General features: G+C 41.0%; 1 protein-coding gene across 2 annotated transcripts in view; it reads right to left on the bottom strand.

Annotated features, from left to right (window-relative positions):
- Positions 1-311: 311 nt before the first annotated feature.
- LOC124622804 (leucine-rich repeat extensin-like protein 5) overlaps positions 312-17474 on the bottom strand; it is a 64067-nt gene continuing 46904 nt past the window's right edge. Inside the window, exon 4 of one of the 2 annotated variants that reach the window (XM_047148598.1) lies at positions 312-1015. In XM_047148598.1, the coding sequence (XP_047004554.1) occupies positions 759-1015 (257 nt within the window). In that variant the 3' untranslated portion in view covers positions 312-758. Of the gene's footprint in view, positions 1016-12607; positions 12815-17474 lie in introns of those variants that run through there. The other variant, XM_047148606.1, reaches the window with a different exon arrangement.

The following is a 17474-nucleotide window of genomic DNA, read 5'->3' as shown; positions in this document are numbered from 1 at the left end:
CCAAGTTTGGTGTATTATCTCCTGTTATTAAAATTCAACGCCTTATGTACATCATAGACTCTATTATTCATTGTTGAACATATATTTAATTTTTAAGTACAAATTTGAAATCGCCATTAAATTAACTTCTGAATGTAAACATTATATGATGAGCACACCGTACCTGTGTCTAATCAGCAGAATAAATTCTGCAACCAGCCGCTTATATTTTATTATATCCCTGTCTCCAACCAAAGCTGCTGACACTATCAGAAAATGAGAGACATCACACTAACGTCTGACGAATGCAAACATTAATTTTAAAATTCCTGTTAGTGTACAAAGTCGGTTAATCACATTTAATTAACGTTGTCGACCAACCAAAATACTTTTTGCGTTTACACACGATTTTCAGACAACTCGCTTGATGATAGATATTTGTAGCTCCGAATCTCTTCATGGATACCTTGACTAAGACAGTAGTTGCTCAAATTAATTACCGAACAATAAGAATTAAACGAATTTATACTGAAAAACATATATTACGTGTAAATTAACACTCTGTCATCTGCTGCCATACGGTACAGATATTAATTTTTTATCTCACAATACCTTGTTTTTCAGTGAAACTTTGACCTGCATCGATAATACAGGCATTTAAATCAAGATTCATGCTCAGATGAATATTAATCACTTCTGGTATGAAGTTATCAGGACTGATATTGGCGAGTATACATATTTTGCCCGCCATGCTTATACAGCAGGAACAGCGTCTGGTTCTAATAGTCGCCGAAGTCAAGTTTCCCGTCGACGACCAACGAAGAGGCAGTCGTTGTGGTGGTGCTCGTAGTGCGGCTGGGAGTTACAGGCCTAGGTGGCGGCTGCGGGGGCTGGGGGTGGTAGTGCGGTAGCTGCACGGGCGGCAGCCAGGGGCGGGGGGCGATGGCCACGACGGGCGGCCACCAGAAGGTGCGGTCCTGCAGTGGCGGCGCCGGCCTCACCAACCCACCGCCTCCTCGACGGTGGAACTGCGGACCTGCCGGACACAGCCACGTCACTCACTGAGGACATTCAAGGAACTGTTACCATGGATACCGCATGTATTTGTTTATCTGTCCGACGTTGAACCACAAACATCGAGAGCAATCTAAATTAAAAGTTTCAATTCATATAAACTAAGAGTTTAATTAATTAATTTATTTTTTAAAAAGCTCTGATAGATTGCGGAATGTAGACAACAGCGAAAAACAGAAACTTATAGCTACACCTTCTAGCTACTTCTCTACATAGTGGCCGCTCAGACTTTGACATTTGTGGTACCAATTTTTCAATGCCCTCGTCATGGAAGGCTAATCCCGAACGCTGGTCTTCATCTCTGCTGTCTCAAAATGCTGTCTTCATATCCAGCCGTTAATGCACGCGGAAAGACAAAACTCAAAGGGAGCCAATGTAAGAGTTTCATACGATTTCTGACATTGTAAATAATTCACCTTTACTGTACTGCGGCAAAGATGAATGAGCGCGCTTCACGATCAGTAAAAAAGATCCTTAACTCTGTGTTTAAGTTTATCTGTGGTTCGCTTGCTCGCCTGTCAGTTTTGCAGCGCTGTGTAGTTCTTAATTCAGGCATAACAGCGAGCAGTTGAATTTTTAGAGAACGCGATTTAATATTTGTGAATTTCATAGAAATTATCTGGAATATTTCATTTATTATAGAGATGAAAACTTGTCTGTAGACGTATCTTACTGATTCTATTGATGGAGAAGATTTTTTGGAGGAATCTTTCAAGGAGTGGCCGAGCGGTTCTAGACGCTACAGTCTGGAACCGCGCGACCGCTGCGATCGCAGGTTCGAATCCTGCCTCGGGCATGGATGTGTGTGATGTCCTTAGGTTAGTTAGGTTTAAGTAGTTCTAAGTTCTAGGGGACTGATGACCTCAGAAGTTAAGTCCCATAGTGCTCAGAGCTATTTTTGAATCTTTAAAGGTAAACAATTCATGAGCAAGAATGAAATTTTTATATGTCAGATATATTAACTGAAGGAAATTTTTGTCCCTGAGATAACCAATAACATTCATAATTATTGCTAATTTGTGCTGAGATAATTTCATAATTGTTAACTCTTGTTATGTCGTACAGTTTTTTTTATTTTGGCAACAATCAGAGTTTAATTTTTCAAGAACACTTTTCTTTAAAGTAAAACTCACCTCCATTGTAGTAGTAACGATTTGTATGTTTTTGTCGTCTGTGCATTATGCCTTACACCACACGAAGCCACAGGTTGTTCCTGACAAGCATAGAAAAATTTTGTAGTGACTAATTCATTTTCCTTTGGCTGCTGCATCTGCTGATTTCTATTTGCTTCCGAGAACATCAGTACACCAGACACGAGGCAGCATACCGAGTACGAGGTAAGCTACTCTTATTTCAGGGCATATGGTGATGATGTTTGGTTTGTAGGGCGCTCAACTGCGCAGTCATCAGCTCCCGTGCGAAATCCCAATTTTTACACAGTCTAATTTTCCACTGTAGCCACTGTCACGAGTGATGATGATGATGATGATGAAATGATGACAACACAAACACCCAGTCCCCGACAGAAAAATCGCCTACCCGGCCGGGAATCGAACTTGGGACCTCATGATTCAGAGGCAGCAACGCTAGCTACTAGACCACGAGCTGCGGACAAATATTTCAGGGCAGATCTTACTTTGCATTCTTAAGTGGAAACAGTGGATGGAATTTTTAGGTGGTGTGCAAAATCTCTTCTGTGTAGAGCAGTATTTTATTTTCGTGGATGTTTCAAGTCAGACCTTGCACTTCATGTTACACAGCTTCTATAATATATACTTCAGTTATATAGTTTTCAGTGAGCACACAATTAGTTTCTTTTGGTATTAAATTAGATTCATTTTCATTATTTCACATTCGGCATTTCACTAAGATTCAAGTATTGTTTCACGACCCTATTCACATGCGCAATATACGACCAACCAGCAGTCAATATTGCTCAAGAGTTAAATACGGTATCTAAAGCTCATGTTACGCGAAGAGAAAGTTTTTGAGAAAAGAATGTTCAGTATTTTCATACACAGATAAATTTCTTACGGAAAACTCACACCAAGTCCGCGCTCTACGGTTATTGATCAAACGTCACACATCGAAACCGCTGCAGCAGCATCTTCGTTGCACCTGCGATACGCACCTGAGAATTTTCATGAAGATGGGAACTTATGACTACTACGGAATGTGGGCTGCATGAAATCAGGTGAAATTCATCAGCAGGACTTCATACTTGGCGGGAGACAGTATTTTCTATGCATCTTTATGTGCTCATTGTACTCTCAGCACTGAATAGAGCGACGTGACGCTGTAGACTGGCATACAAGGGACATTGCGCTACACATCTGCGCAAAGCTTCACCGCATTTTTCATTGTGGTTTTAATTTCGCGAAAATTGCAGGTTGAAAAAGAAATAGCCCTAGTACATAGAATTTCAACAAAATGAACTGCCTTATCACTTCCGGTGAAGTTGAATGTGGAATATGGATCGTGTGTGGTGATGTTCCGTGATCTCGTCTGAATGTTCATAAGTCGTCGTAGGTCAGTTTCATAATTTTTATATTAGTTTTTTCTGTTACTGGCCTTTTTAAATATGCGATGTGATAAGGTGATGAGCGGGAGATCTTATTGTCAGGAGTTGGTCTTAAGCAGCTTGTCCAGTTTGTCATGTCTCATTCATAGCTGCACCAACCAGATGATCACGAACAGACTTTCGCCAAGGAGCATCAAGGAAGGGCTACTCGGAGGAAGTTGGAATTTCACTTCACGTGACGTTTACCAGTTTCGCTATGATATTATTCGGTATTCTGGCACTGATGACCACTTTCAAATACACGCTATTCCCTGAACTGCGAAGATCTGATCAGTATAGGTACTTTATTTGACACTGTTATTAATTTTAGTTTCGTTGTATACAGTACTTCTCATAGTCATTGGTACCACCACGAATGACATTACAGTTGTTCACTGCAGATTTCAGTGCTTTGTTAAAAGCCCTATGACAGGGAGAAATAATAAAGAAAAAATAGCATTTGATCCAATGATAGTGGGTCTGTAGCTACGCGGCAGCACCGTTCGCGTACAGAGGAGGTTTAAAAGAAGTGTTACGTGTTTCTACAGGGGGTAGTATTGATCAAATCTAGAAGAAAAGTTCTTACAGCGACATGTCCAGAAAGTAATTCCTGTTGAGATGTGGGTCAATGTACTGGTGACGAGTAATGTGTGGTATTCAGTGGTGAAGGGCGTCGTTCTGTTGTCATTATGCATGTCTGACTGGTTGTCATTTGCAGGACACTGATGATGGCGCTGATATCAGTCATAGCAGTGCCTCAACTGTCTACTGCTTTAGATGAGATTGTGTTGCTCATGCTCTACGTTAGCATAACAAGAGTAGCGATTCTGTGCAGTGTAAACAGTTCACTGGAGACCTGCTATTCCATACGGAAATTGACAGAAGCAGTAATCTGTTAATGGTTTGCCGATGATGCTAAACACCAGGCCCGTGAAGTGCATGCCTAACGACATCCACAGCGCGCCATTCCGTCTGAAAGCATCAATCAGCAGGATACTCCAGTTACTAGCATACACTAGATCATTCGCATCAAGGACAACAAACCGCACAGTTCACACGTCACAGGTGGAGGAATAGGTTTTGTGACATGTAGACGATGGTCATGAAGCAAGCGTGCGGAGAATTTAAGTTACTGTAGATATCAACCAGACTCTTCCATGGCCAGTTCTGTATCAGCAGTTGCATTATCTGTATCATAAACAACATGTGCAAGATCTCCGGCCAGCAGATCACCAATCCCGATTACAGTCCTGTCAACGGCTTTTGCAGTAAATTGCTGATGATCCGCAATTCACATCCTACATTTTATTTGCAGATCAGTCTGGATTCCCAGAAGATAGCTTAGTAAGTTGCCACAGTACGGGAGTGTAGGCAGATGCAAGTCCTCCAGCAATCTTGGAGGCGAGGCATCAGGGTCACTTCAGCATCAGTGAATGGGAAATGTTGGTGACAGGAGTCACAGGGACATAAACTGTGTGAAATATATTAACTGATCTTGCGTATCACCTGAACCGTGGCGCCATTGAGATAGTAGACTGTTCTGTCTGGCACCACTGGCTCAGGTGTAGTATCGACTACCCCTCTTGCAGCCCCATTGCCAGTATCTATGAGGAACAGTTGGTATCTGTGGGTTGTGTCCTTAGAAGGTCTTTGCTTGCCGATATATATACGGAGTCTGCTGGAAGGAGAAGGAGGCACGAAGTCAGCGGATTGGCGGTAGCGTCGCGACAAGAGGTGGTCACGAGGTCCGAGTGGCCGAAGCCACGAGCTGCGCAAGAAGGGCCTGCGCAGAGCGAGGGTACCGGGGTCAGCGCCAAGCAGCAGGCCGACATCCCGTCGGTTGGTTGGAATATTCTTGTCGGACGACCGCTCGTGGCCTGGCAGCCCTCTTCTATCTGGCTTTCATCGGCACCACTCAGAAACCGTTGCGACGCACGGTGGGTCCATGGAACTGCTTACTGATAAAGGGGAGTAATATTCTGTAATCTTTGTGGTGATTTGTTTCATTGTCTGTCTGCCCTCCTTATTATTTTCTGGTTTGTACCCGACCCTCGGTCGGCCCTTTGGTCGTAATATAGGCGGTAATATTGTACTAAGACACTAGTTGTCGTTTGAAAATTTGTCCCGCTATTACATTGCCTTTCCTTTCTGGTTCATACACGATCATTAATGTTCTAATTAATCAGCTCTTGGTCATAAATGCAGCCGGAACAATTGGTACCGTTAAACAGAGGGGAACCTTGTGGTTAGATTCAGCTTTGGCTGTAATTGCGTTTCTCAGTCATCATTTATAATCTGAACAACCTGTTGTACTAAGCTGTTCCTTTCTGTGTTTGAAAGACTGAGTCATTATTGGTGTATTTTAGCTGGAGCTGGAGGTTCCATCGAGTGGATTCTCTTGTGATAAGTGTTCGCAAGTAATGTTTTAAGACGTTCCTTCAGAACAGTCTTAATAACAGACAGTCAGTTTAACTTTGAAAATATTAACAGCCAAGTGTCACCAGGGCTTCAGTCAACATAAAATTGTGAGAAGGGACGGGTTTGGATTCAGTCGCACCTTGGATGCCCATTGAAATTAAGAGGTATGTTGCTTTGAAGCAAGCGTTATCGTTGCCATATTTTTTGCTACTCTGTTTAACCTTTAAGCACAGGTGGGCATCTTAACCTCGAACCTTTCGACATACAGCTTTCAAATTAAAGGTTACGTCATCTGTTTTGAGTAATTGAATCAACCTTGTCATCTATGGTGCTTATATAGTTTTCGTATGTTGCAGAAGAGCATTTAATAAGACAGACTGTGTCCAACGAGGTAGTAAACACCGCTGTTTCACCCGGGCTGCAAGTCCGGCCATCTTGTAATCATTGTCATATTGTTAGCTGTTTTGCAATACAGCACTTAAGATTTCTTTTGCAAAGATTAAATCTTATTCGACTTATGGTTTAAGGTCAAAAGAATTTTGCAAATTTGTTCATTTTGGTAAAGAAAATTTTATGATTAAATTCTTCGATTATCTGTAAAACACAGTATATATATTGTTAAATAAACAGGTTGTGTGAAAAGAAAGTTATATTGGTGGGTCCTCCCTTCCACGTTTTCCTTAATTCCAGTAAGTACCACGTATCATCACCGATCAGTTACTAGCACTATTGGAGAATGCTACCCATGCAGAAAGACGACTGTGGTTTATACACGACGGGACACCACCCCATTTTCTGCGGATCGTGCGACGTTACCTCGCCGCAAAGTTTCATGGCCGATGGATTGGTCGACGGGGTCCGGTAGCATGACCATACCGTTCACCTGAACTGCATACGTCGGATTTATGGCTGTGGGGACATTTAAAAGTATCCATGTATGCCTATCCCACTGCCAACGTGCAGAAGCTACAGGAGCGCATGGCCAGTGCATGTGACACAATCCAAATGGAGCCAGGTGTATTTGAAGGAATGAGTGATTCATTGTGAAGAAGGCCTGAAGGGTGAATCAGGATACTTGGTAATCACACGCAGCACTGCCTATAGTCTCTACTCAAACGTAACAGACACATGGAAACGAGAGGACTTCTTGGTTTATATGTCGACAGCAGTCTGGTTCCGATCGTTATACGAACTTTTCTTCTAGTTACGACCAATTCTACCTCCTGTAAAAAATGTGACACTTTTCTTAAACACCCTGTACATTGGAAAGTGGAATTTGAATTCGATTATGACTGGCCAGAACACTATCAGTCAAGGAAGCATTGTAAATACAATAAGGCTGAATACCGAATTAATTGACAATCTTGATCAAACAGTAAAGAAATTTTAAGGCCATTTTGGTTGTTAATTAGCTGTCTACAGATCCTTTACCAAATATAGCGTGCTAGTTCGTATCTATTAACCAATGTCGTCATATTTTTTATAGCATTACAGGAGATGTCAATGGCACGGGGGCAATTTTGAACGACAAAAGTTAATGATCTCTAATCTCCACGAATATGGTTTGTCATTCAAGACATTTTCTTTAGCACAGAATACGATGCTGCGAGAGTGATACATGTATAGAACCACTGAATAGGGTACGGTCACACACAGTCTGCCTCCATTGTATTAGCGGTTTCAGAGTCCCAGATTTTGAGCCTTGGGTAACTCAATAAGCCCCCGTTTCAAACAGCAACTTGTGCCACAGAATGTATAAGCCTTCTTCGGAAAACGACGAGTTCCACTGCTTCTCAGGCTGGCACATTCGTCTAAAATATCGCCCATCGAAGAAATCCGCAACACGGTTAGTCACCAACTTGTTCGTCAGGGTCTTCCAGCCATTGCTGAACTGGGGCGTATTACGACCCTCCTTGGTTCCATGCTACGACGTTCAGAAGATCTGATCGCACCTTGTGGGTTTTCATTTCATACTGAGATCTCAGAGGCCGTGTACAGTTCTCTAAACCGATTAATTCGTGTTTTACGTCATCGGTGGCAGAAATTTATATAAGTTATTTGGTATTGAAATTTTCATGATCCTTGGCAAACAATATGTGTCTCAGACTAATCTAAGGCGAACTTCTCTTTGATTAGCAGTTTACTACTATTCATTTTTTTTATGTGCGTACATATCTATTATGTCGTACAATTATAACCTGTTATCGCCAAGAATTATAAGCTACCTTACACGCTTCCGTTCTTTTAAGTTAAAATTTGTTGCTTCCTTTTCTGCATTCTTTTAATTTTATTCCCCGCTTCATTTCTAGGGAAATGCTAGAGTATCATCTTTTGCACCTTTATTTACCCTTTTTTGATTTCAAACTGATTATCAAGAACTATCTCTTCGATTTTCCTTTCTACTGATCTGTATATCAGTCTGGCGGAGTAGTCCTAGTGTGTGACAAATTGATCATGAAAAATTCTCATTCGAATGACTGCGGTTTCTTTGAATCACACAATGCCTTTCCGGAAATTGTTGGTTTCTTACTAGCGTTATAGGAGATCAGAGTGAATGGTCTTCTAGCTTCTGAACACACTAGTTATTTATCTTCTTTAGGGCCAGCAGCGTAATATATGTCTGATAACGACATTTTTGTTAGAGTAGATACACCAAGTAGCTGCTTATAAAAACTAATCTTTATTTACGACAGTCTGTTTCGGCTTAATCGCCATTTTCAAGCACCTGCAATTACAATTTTGGTGAGAATAGGTATGGATGCCAGTGTCATTCATATTAAAATAGCAATATTGTACTCACGTCTAGACTGACGTGACGTCCATATTTCGTCATTAGTGGACTGTTTTGTAACTGTCACTGCTTTATTAAGATCGTAAATGATGTCAATATGTTGAAATTAAATGTTAGTTACGACGGGACAGCGGTATGACAGTTCCACTCTTACGACGCTATATGTTTACAAAGACTGTGCAGATGAAGAGCGATATTGTGTTATTAACTACATTTTTTTACGATTAGCTTTTGTTGTTGTATATGTTACTTTATCTTTGGTTGTTTCATATGTTACTCCCAATTTATCCATTTTCGTGTTCTGAAAGTTCAATAAAGTTTTAGGGTAGTACTTGTGTCTAAATTCTGTATGTTCGTTTAATATTGTTTGTGGGTATTTTGTCATATGCATGTAAATTTCTAATTCCTCTAGAATGCTCATTGCAAAACCCTTTAGTATTCTGCGCAGAATCTGTAGTGCATTTTAGATCGTATCAGCAGCGTGATTTTGATTTTCCAAATCTGGGAAGAAGCTCGACTGATTTTATTCGCTCTCTCTAGTATGTGCTTTATATCTCACGTTAAAAATTTTCCTGTTGGCCAATGCCACATGTAGTTTTGTGTATACCTGGGTTATGTTCTAGTGGTGGGGGAACTAAATTTTATTGACAGGTTGTTATTGGTTCGAAAGGGTAGTTGAATATTTGTGGCTTTAAAAGGTGCATTAATTCTGTTGGAGACTACCAAGGTAGACTGCTGGTACGTATCTTATTTTGTGTTTTAGGCATATCTCGCTATTTGGTGTATCTACTCTAACAACTAGGGATTTAGTAATTCCGCTGATATATCATCGATGTACGGTCGCCTGTCTTTAATTTTTACCTGATCACTTGTAAAAAATTAGGCCAATCAGTTATCTAGTAAACTATTGCTCATTGCTCTCCCCCTTTCACTTTCAAATTTCCTGAGAAAACTCTCTTCTTCCATCGCTATAGTGGGCAGTTCTTCAACCTCCTTCTAGCTTGTTTGCGTTCGTGATTAGTGCCCTTGGAACTCATTCTCCTGTTACCGTTCTGCATTTTCTGATGATTATACTTCAAAGTAAGTACGCTACTGTCTTCTCTCGAATTTCTTTAGAATTTTGAAACTAACCTCAGGTTTTCGAAAGGCCATATAGTATCTCAAATCTTTCATTATGTTCCACATCTACTGTATTTTATTATTTTAGCATTGGGTAGCGCAGACAAAGATTTCGAAATCTTCTCCCAGTTTCATAGCCTATTCCCTATTCAGGTCGCTGAATAAAAGCCTAAACGAATTTAGTGAATTATAACGACAGACGGTTAAGATGATTCGCTTTTTGGCTAAAAATATTCTTTCTTCCTCAAGTGAGGTGCCCAAATATTAATCCATTTTACGTTAAGATACTACAACATGTGATGTTACTTTGTGGTATTGGTGCTGAATGTGGACAATATACTAATCATACCATAGCGATATGCATTCGACTTTTGCTGGTGGCTTTTTTGTCTCTGCCTTCCACGAGATATTACAACACCTCCACAGTTTCAAAAGTGTTGTCTTCTGTTTCATTATACACTAGCAAAAGAAAGTCGTAACACCAAAAAATGGTTAATGTAGAGTAATGAAGTTTTGGCAACACATTTGTGCAGGTAACTTATTTAAGTGATTAACACCGCAAGACCACAGGTTCAGAAAAGAGTGAGATAAGCCATTGAAAATGTGAAATTCTGGTACATTAATAACCGGTGTGACCACAAGAATGTTAAAAGCAGACACTCAAACGTGCGTGAGGTTTGTTGTAGAGGTGCTGGATGGATTTCAATGCCTGTTTCGCTTGGTCGGTCAATACAGGAACGGTTAATTTTGTTTCTGGATGACGTTGGAGTTGCCATCCGGTGACGTCCCGTTTGTGCTCGACTGGAGACATAAGGTAATCGAGCAGGCCAAGGCAAGATGTCGACATTCTGTAGAGTATATTGGGTTACAGCAGTGTTATGTGGGCGAGCGTTGGAAAACACCCCCTGGATTGCTGCTCATGAATTGACTCACCACAAGTCGAATCACCAGATGGACGTACAAATTTGCAGTCAGTGTGCGTGGGATAAGAACGAGAGTGATCCTGCTCTCATACGAAATCGCAACCCCGACAATAAAACCAAGTTTAGGTCTAGTGTGTCTAGCACGCAGAAAGACTGGTTGCAGACCCTCAACTACCTCCTTCTAACCAACACACGGCCATCACTGGCACCGACACAGAGCCAGCTATCACCGGAAAACACACCAGACTCACACCACGCTCTCCAGTGAGCTCTCGCTTGACACCACTTTGCAAATAGTTTGGGGTCAGTGGAATGCATGCTATACAGCATCTGGCTCAGAGCTCTCCTTGAAGTAACTGATTTGTAAAAGTTCGTTGTGTCACTGTAGTGCCAACTGATGCTCACATTGCTGCTGCAGATGCAGAACGATGCGCCAGAGCCATACGTCAAACACGATGGTCTTCCCTCTCGGTAGTGCTACCTGGACGTCCGATGCCCGGTGTTCCTGCAACCGTACATTCTCATGATAACCGCTACCCAGCATTCATGTACATTGGATACTTTCCTGCCAAATCTTTCGGCGGTATCGGGGGAACATCCAGCTTCCCATAGCCCTATTAAACGACCCCATTCGAACCTTGTGAGATGTTGATAATGGTGTCTTTATCTCATTAAAGGCATTCTTGACGATCGTCGACTCACCGCGTCCAATCTTAAAGATAACTAACGCTTACGACCAGTACAGCGTGTATTTAAAGCAAACCTGATTTTCATCGTCGTAATGGCGCTATTAGTGCCACTCTTAAGCGAGTGGCGCGAAATCTGAAGAGACATCATGTTTCAAATGTGGAAACAGACCTACTAACTTTCGCGTACGTCACACAACTCCTTGGTATTGCGATTTTTTTTCTTTTTTTTTTTTTTTTTTTGCTTGAGTATTTTCCGTGTCCTATCGGTATAGGTGGCTGAAAATTCTCTCCTTTCTTCTCATCCATACTCAGTTCTCGCTGTGAGATCGGAATGACCAGGAGAGGGCGTCACAAAGCTAATCGGCAGCTTCACCCACTTTTACTCCCTCGGAGACTGCCTGTTGCATCTACTGCAGAGCATCCTACTACTCATCAATCTACTAGCTTCCCCAATTTTCACTCACAGTCAGAGTTCACTATAAAACATCAAGAAAAATAATTTCGGATATGACTACCTGATTTCAAAGAAGTACGGTAAACTGAATTCACGTTTCCTACTCTACACAACACACACGGAAAGGTTTCCTGGAGCTAAACTGCAACTAGATAAGAAACAAGTTGTGGTTAATACGCAGTTGGTTCACAAAATATGTAATATACTACATAGAGATTGTGTTAACTACCTGAACTTATTAACAATAGTTTCCCACATTAATAAAATACTGAATTGTTCATTGCTCTGGGAACTTTCTTTAGTGATATAATAGACATTCACTACATACGTTTGTTATGTATAGTTTTAATTAGATATTTACCGATATTTGATCCATGGTGTCATAGTTAACAAGTAAGTGTAAGTCGTAAATTATTATTTTCGTACTCTGTGGAACCGAAAAATCGGTTGTATAGAGGTGGTAAATACATCCTCTAGATTCTATACGTCCATTGCTATCCACAAGTAGTTGATCATAAGATAAGAATAGGGATGAAAGTGGACAAACCAATGAACATTAAAAATTAAAAATAAATTTTAAAAAATCTGTTGACTACAGCTTTATTACCCACGCCGAGAGAAAAACAACCATAGAAGGAACACTTGTTTGAAAAGAGAAAGAAGTTACAGATGATAAAAGAAATGTTTAAATATTTATGGAATTGGATCTACTGTGGTGATGACATCATTACGGATGAGATATTTTTATAACTGGAAATGGTTTGCCTCATGTTATATTTCAGCGACCATCCGTGAAAGCTGGTAAACCTAAAAACAATGAAGTTCCATAGTTATTAAAACTTATTAGTAGCAACTAAACAAATCTACTGCTATAAAAAACGTACAGAACGTTTCATTGAAGTTTGAATTTCTAACTTTTTTTCTTTTCGATGTTATGGGAATGATCCCGCAAATGTGGAAGTATTAAGTTCAAAGAACTTGTTTGGTAATCTCCTGAATAAATTTGATTTTTTTGATATTTTCTTTTGTTGCCTTCAACCACCAACGCGATACAATCATACACATCTTGACTTTGCTTTTACCTTGATTAACCGTTCGCGAGGTATTTATGTTGTTGTTGTTGTTGTGGTCTTCAGTCCTGAGGCTGGTTTGATGCAGCTCTCCATGCTACTCTATTCTTTGCAAGCTTCTTCATCTCCCAGTACCTACTGCAACCTACATCCTTCTGAATCTACTTAGTGTATTCATCTCTTGGTCTCCCTCTACGATTTTTACCCTCCACGCTGCCCTCCAATACTAAATTGGTGATCCCTTGATGCCTCAGAAGATGTCCTACCAACCGATCCCTTCTTCTGGTCAAGTTGTGCCACAAACTCCTCTTCTCCCCAATCCTATTCAATACTTCCTCATTAGTTATGTGATCTACCCATCTAATCTTCAGCATTCTTCTATAGCACCACATTTCGAAAGCTTCTATTCTCTTCTTGTCCAAACTATTTATCGTCCATGTTTCACTTCCATACATGGCTACACTCCATACGAATACTTTCAGAAATGACTTCCTGACACTTAAATCTTGCCATTGCCAGTCTAGATTTTATATCCTCTCTACTTCGACCATCATCAGTTATTTTGCTCCCCAACTAGCAAAACTCCTTTATTACTTTAAGTGTCTCATTTCCTAATCTAATTCCCTCAGCATCACCCGACTTAATTCGACTACATTCCATTATCCTCGTTTTCCTTTTGTTGATACTCATCTTATATCCTACTTTCAAGACGCTATCCATTCCATTCAACTGCTCTTCGAAGTCCTTTGCTGGCTCTGACAGAATTACAATGTCATCGGCGAACCTCATGATCAGCATGAGAGCACATTCAAAGTATGTTTACCGGTCCGTGGTGATCACGCACCCTGTTAGGAACCTTTCACAGTATCCAGAGCAACATCATGAATCGTCGAAAGTTCAGTGTAATTATTCTCTTTCAATAAAACTGTCGTTTTTGTTCCGCTCATTGTGTAGTTCTATCAATTACCCTCTGTACTATCCTACTTGCTATGCAAGTTTCATCGAGCTGTTACTTGCAGTGACATATCATGCTAAAGATACTTTCGTCCTTAACTTTGCACACCAGTGTATTACCGACATCACTACTATATGACGAATACGAAGCTTATAACTACATTGGGAAGAAAAAGTTACAGTACTTCCAGTCATAGCCATAGTGACTTGCTCGATGGAGAAACCATGGAAAAAATGTATTTCGAATAATAAGCACACACAATGAAATGCATGTCAACCCTAGAACTACAAAATGGTGGGGATATTGATAGCTACTGTACACCCGGTCTTCCACACACTCCCATATACTTTCGGTGGGACTGCGATCGGCTGACTTAGCGGAACATTTGTGGGTGTATTATAGGACGCCTCATATTCGTCAAATGTACGGGAGCATCCATCTTACAAGATGGGACTGCCGGCGGCATTCTAATCACGTAGATGCAGATGAAAGGGCAACATTTGGTCACAAAAAAACAAAAAACAAAAACAAGCTTTGTGTTCTGCTTTAGGGCAGGTCTTGTCATGGGGGAAGCCTCGTCAGAGAGGTCCACCGGATGAACTTCTAAGGAAGTGATTCCAGTGGTGGTTTCCCGTTGCCTTCCACTGGTGATGATGAAATGATAATGAGGACAACACAACACCCAGTCCCTGAGCGGAGAAAAATCTCCGATCCAGCCGGGTATCGTACCTTGGCCCCTTGGCGTGATGTACCGCCGCGCTGACCATTCACCTATCGGGGCGGACTTTGGTCACCAAGAATATTAAAAAAACGACATGCTGGATCATGTTCACGGCAGGCATAAGCCATGGTGCTGGGAACACCCTCAAAACTTCACACACCTCATCAGTGTCCTTCAGACACTGCAGGTTATCGCTTTATTTTGACCAGTACTCAACCCGTGCATCATTCGAAAAAATGGTAATTCTCGACGCGTCAGAAGACACTACGCGCCTCCAGATAGTTATTGTCAAGTTTATGTGTTGTTCGCCTCACTGAAGTGCACGTTTTGGTGCCACAGTGAGCATTGGCATTTTGCGAAGTGCCCGACTTAAAAATTACTACTGTATGCTGTTCCCAACGCAAAGGTCCCTTGGAAACTGATTGAGATGGGCCTGAATTCACTGACAGGAGCAATTCCTCTTGGGCCTGAAACCAACTGCCGATGACAGGGAGTGGCTATATTTTCCGGTATCTGTCGGTTAAAATCTATTTTACGACCACTGTGTTACATGCTGCTGGTGCACCTTACCTTGTGTACACTGTACAGTCTTCGTTGATACACCAACAAATCGTGCAACATCGTTCACAATGTGGCCATGGACGCGTTTAAACACGGTAGCTTATTGCTGACATTCAGTCAGATCTGCCCCGATTCCCCGTAAATGACTGACATATAGACATCACTTCACTTCCATGGCTTACGTTAGCGGTGGTGGGTAAATGTTACCCAACAATTTTTAAAATTTTTTTGCGAGCTTACGCTCTCATGCAACTTTCAGGTGCATTGTTTACGTAACTGATTTGTTGTTGAAAGTACAGTTACTTGACAGTATATCATGAAAGAACTTCACCTAAATGTGAATCAATTATTCTAGAATGTATTAAGCTGATGCATAAGTTTGTAACGTCTTTGTTTTGAATGTTGATATTCCCGTGGCTATGCGTTTATTTATTGATTGAGGTTTCTTTATTTGTAGTTGATTGTTGCTATTTGAGTTTACATATTGTTATTTTGGCATCTGGAGATAGTGAGTGGAGCTGTGGGCGCTAGAAAATGGAGTGCGAGTGGAGAAATGTTAACATTTCCTACATATTGTTCTGTTTGACTTCTATACACGGGTGACAACAGCGGAGGCAACCAGAAACATTTGCGCCGTATATGGGGATAATACGAACCACTGAACAAAGCATGGTAAGAAAATCGTTTACTCGTTTTAAAGAGGGTCCTTTTGACATTAATGAATCTCCATATTCGGGAAGACCTTCAGAGTCTGACAAAGATCGTTTAAATACAGTAATTTACAATGATCCACGCCACTGTACTGGAGAACTGATAAGTGTGATGAGCTGTGATGATTCAACCATCGTGCGACATTTGCATGCAATGGGGAAGGTTCAAAAACCGTGTTTGCGAGTGCTCAAAGCCAAAATCACAAAAATCAGCCGGGGTCCATACGTGCATCCCTGTTTACTTGTGATCAATTGGCTCGTGAACAACACCGATCATTTCTATCCTATATCGTCACTATGACGAAAAATGGTGTCTGTATTGTCACATAAACAAAAGAAAGGAATGTTTGAGCCCAAGAAAGCAGGAAATCGTCGTTCAAAGACCTGCTAACGTCCACAAAATATAATGTTGTGCGTCTGGTGGAACAGCGACGGTGAGGTGTACAACGAATTACTTCTGCGAAGTGCAACCATCACTGCTGACATTTATTGTCAACAATTTAAACGTCTTGCAGACGCAGTTCAAGAACAACGGGCAGGAAGACTGCGTGAATTGATGCTACTCCACGATAACGGCCGCCTGCATACTGCTAGATGACAGAAAACACTGTGCAGAAGTTGGGTTGGGAAATCTTTCCTCACCCAAAACATCTGACCTTGGTCCTGAGATTTTCACCCTTTTCCGCTCTCTATCGAACTACCTTCAAGGAACTTCGTCTCCGGATAAAAATACGCTCCGAACATGGCTCGACGACTCTCCCCCTCAAAACCACGTGATTTCTAAAGTCGCGGAATCGAAAAGTTATCGCAACTATGGTAGACTGTTATGTGTATCTGTTGCATTTATTAAGGCTATGGAAAAACACTAAGAACTTATGCACCAATATAATACATGTGTATTAGATCGCAAGCTCTCGGTAGCTGCAAATATTTGAACCATCTGCAATACATAAACGACTTTTTTGGAGTACCTGTGGATTAGTTGATATCAGTACTGTATGTTTAATACTTATATCTGAACACACAAAAGAATTACAGAAGAAACGAGACTGTTCACATTACTGATTACATGTATGTCACGAAGAGTGACCTCTGGGATGTGAAGAGAAATCAGAATTGTACATAGAATGTAATGTAAGCGCAATACACGGAAACAACTTTACATTACTGCATTATAGTGCTAATTGTGATTATAATTACAAACCAACTTATAATATTATATTTAAGAGTTTCTGTGAATTCACTCTTGAAGGGTATAGAAGGAGTTGCCCAATATAAAGTCCTTCCATTCAGCGTTAAATTCCCCCACATTAGCTACGTGGCATTTAGTGTGATCTGGCCGTTTGTTGATTACAGGTGCACCAATGCCTCTGACACCATTGTGTACTACTGTTAACCCCCTGAATCCTGTAGATGTTTTTCTCCTAGCGTTATACACATATCAAAAAAA

Source organism: Schistocerca americana, chromosome 1 (assembly GCF_021461395.2).
Source record: "Schistocerca americana isolate TAMUIC-IGC-003095 chromosome 1, iqSchAmer2.1, whole genome shotgun sequence".
NCBI lineage: Eukaryota > Metazoa > Arthropoda > Insecta > Orthoptera > Acrididae > Schistocerca > Schistocerca americana.
Note: the sequence above shows the minus strand (reverse complement) of the source record. Positions and strands in the feature narration are given on the sequence as shown.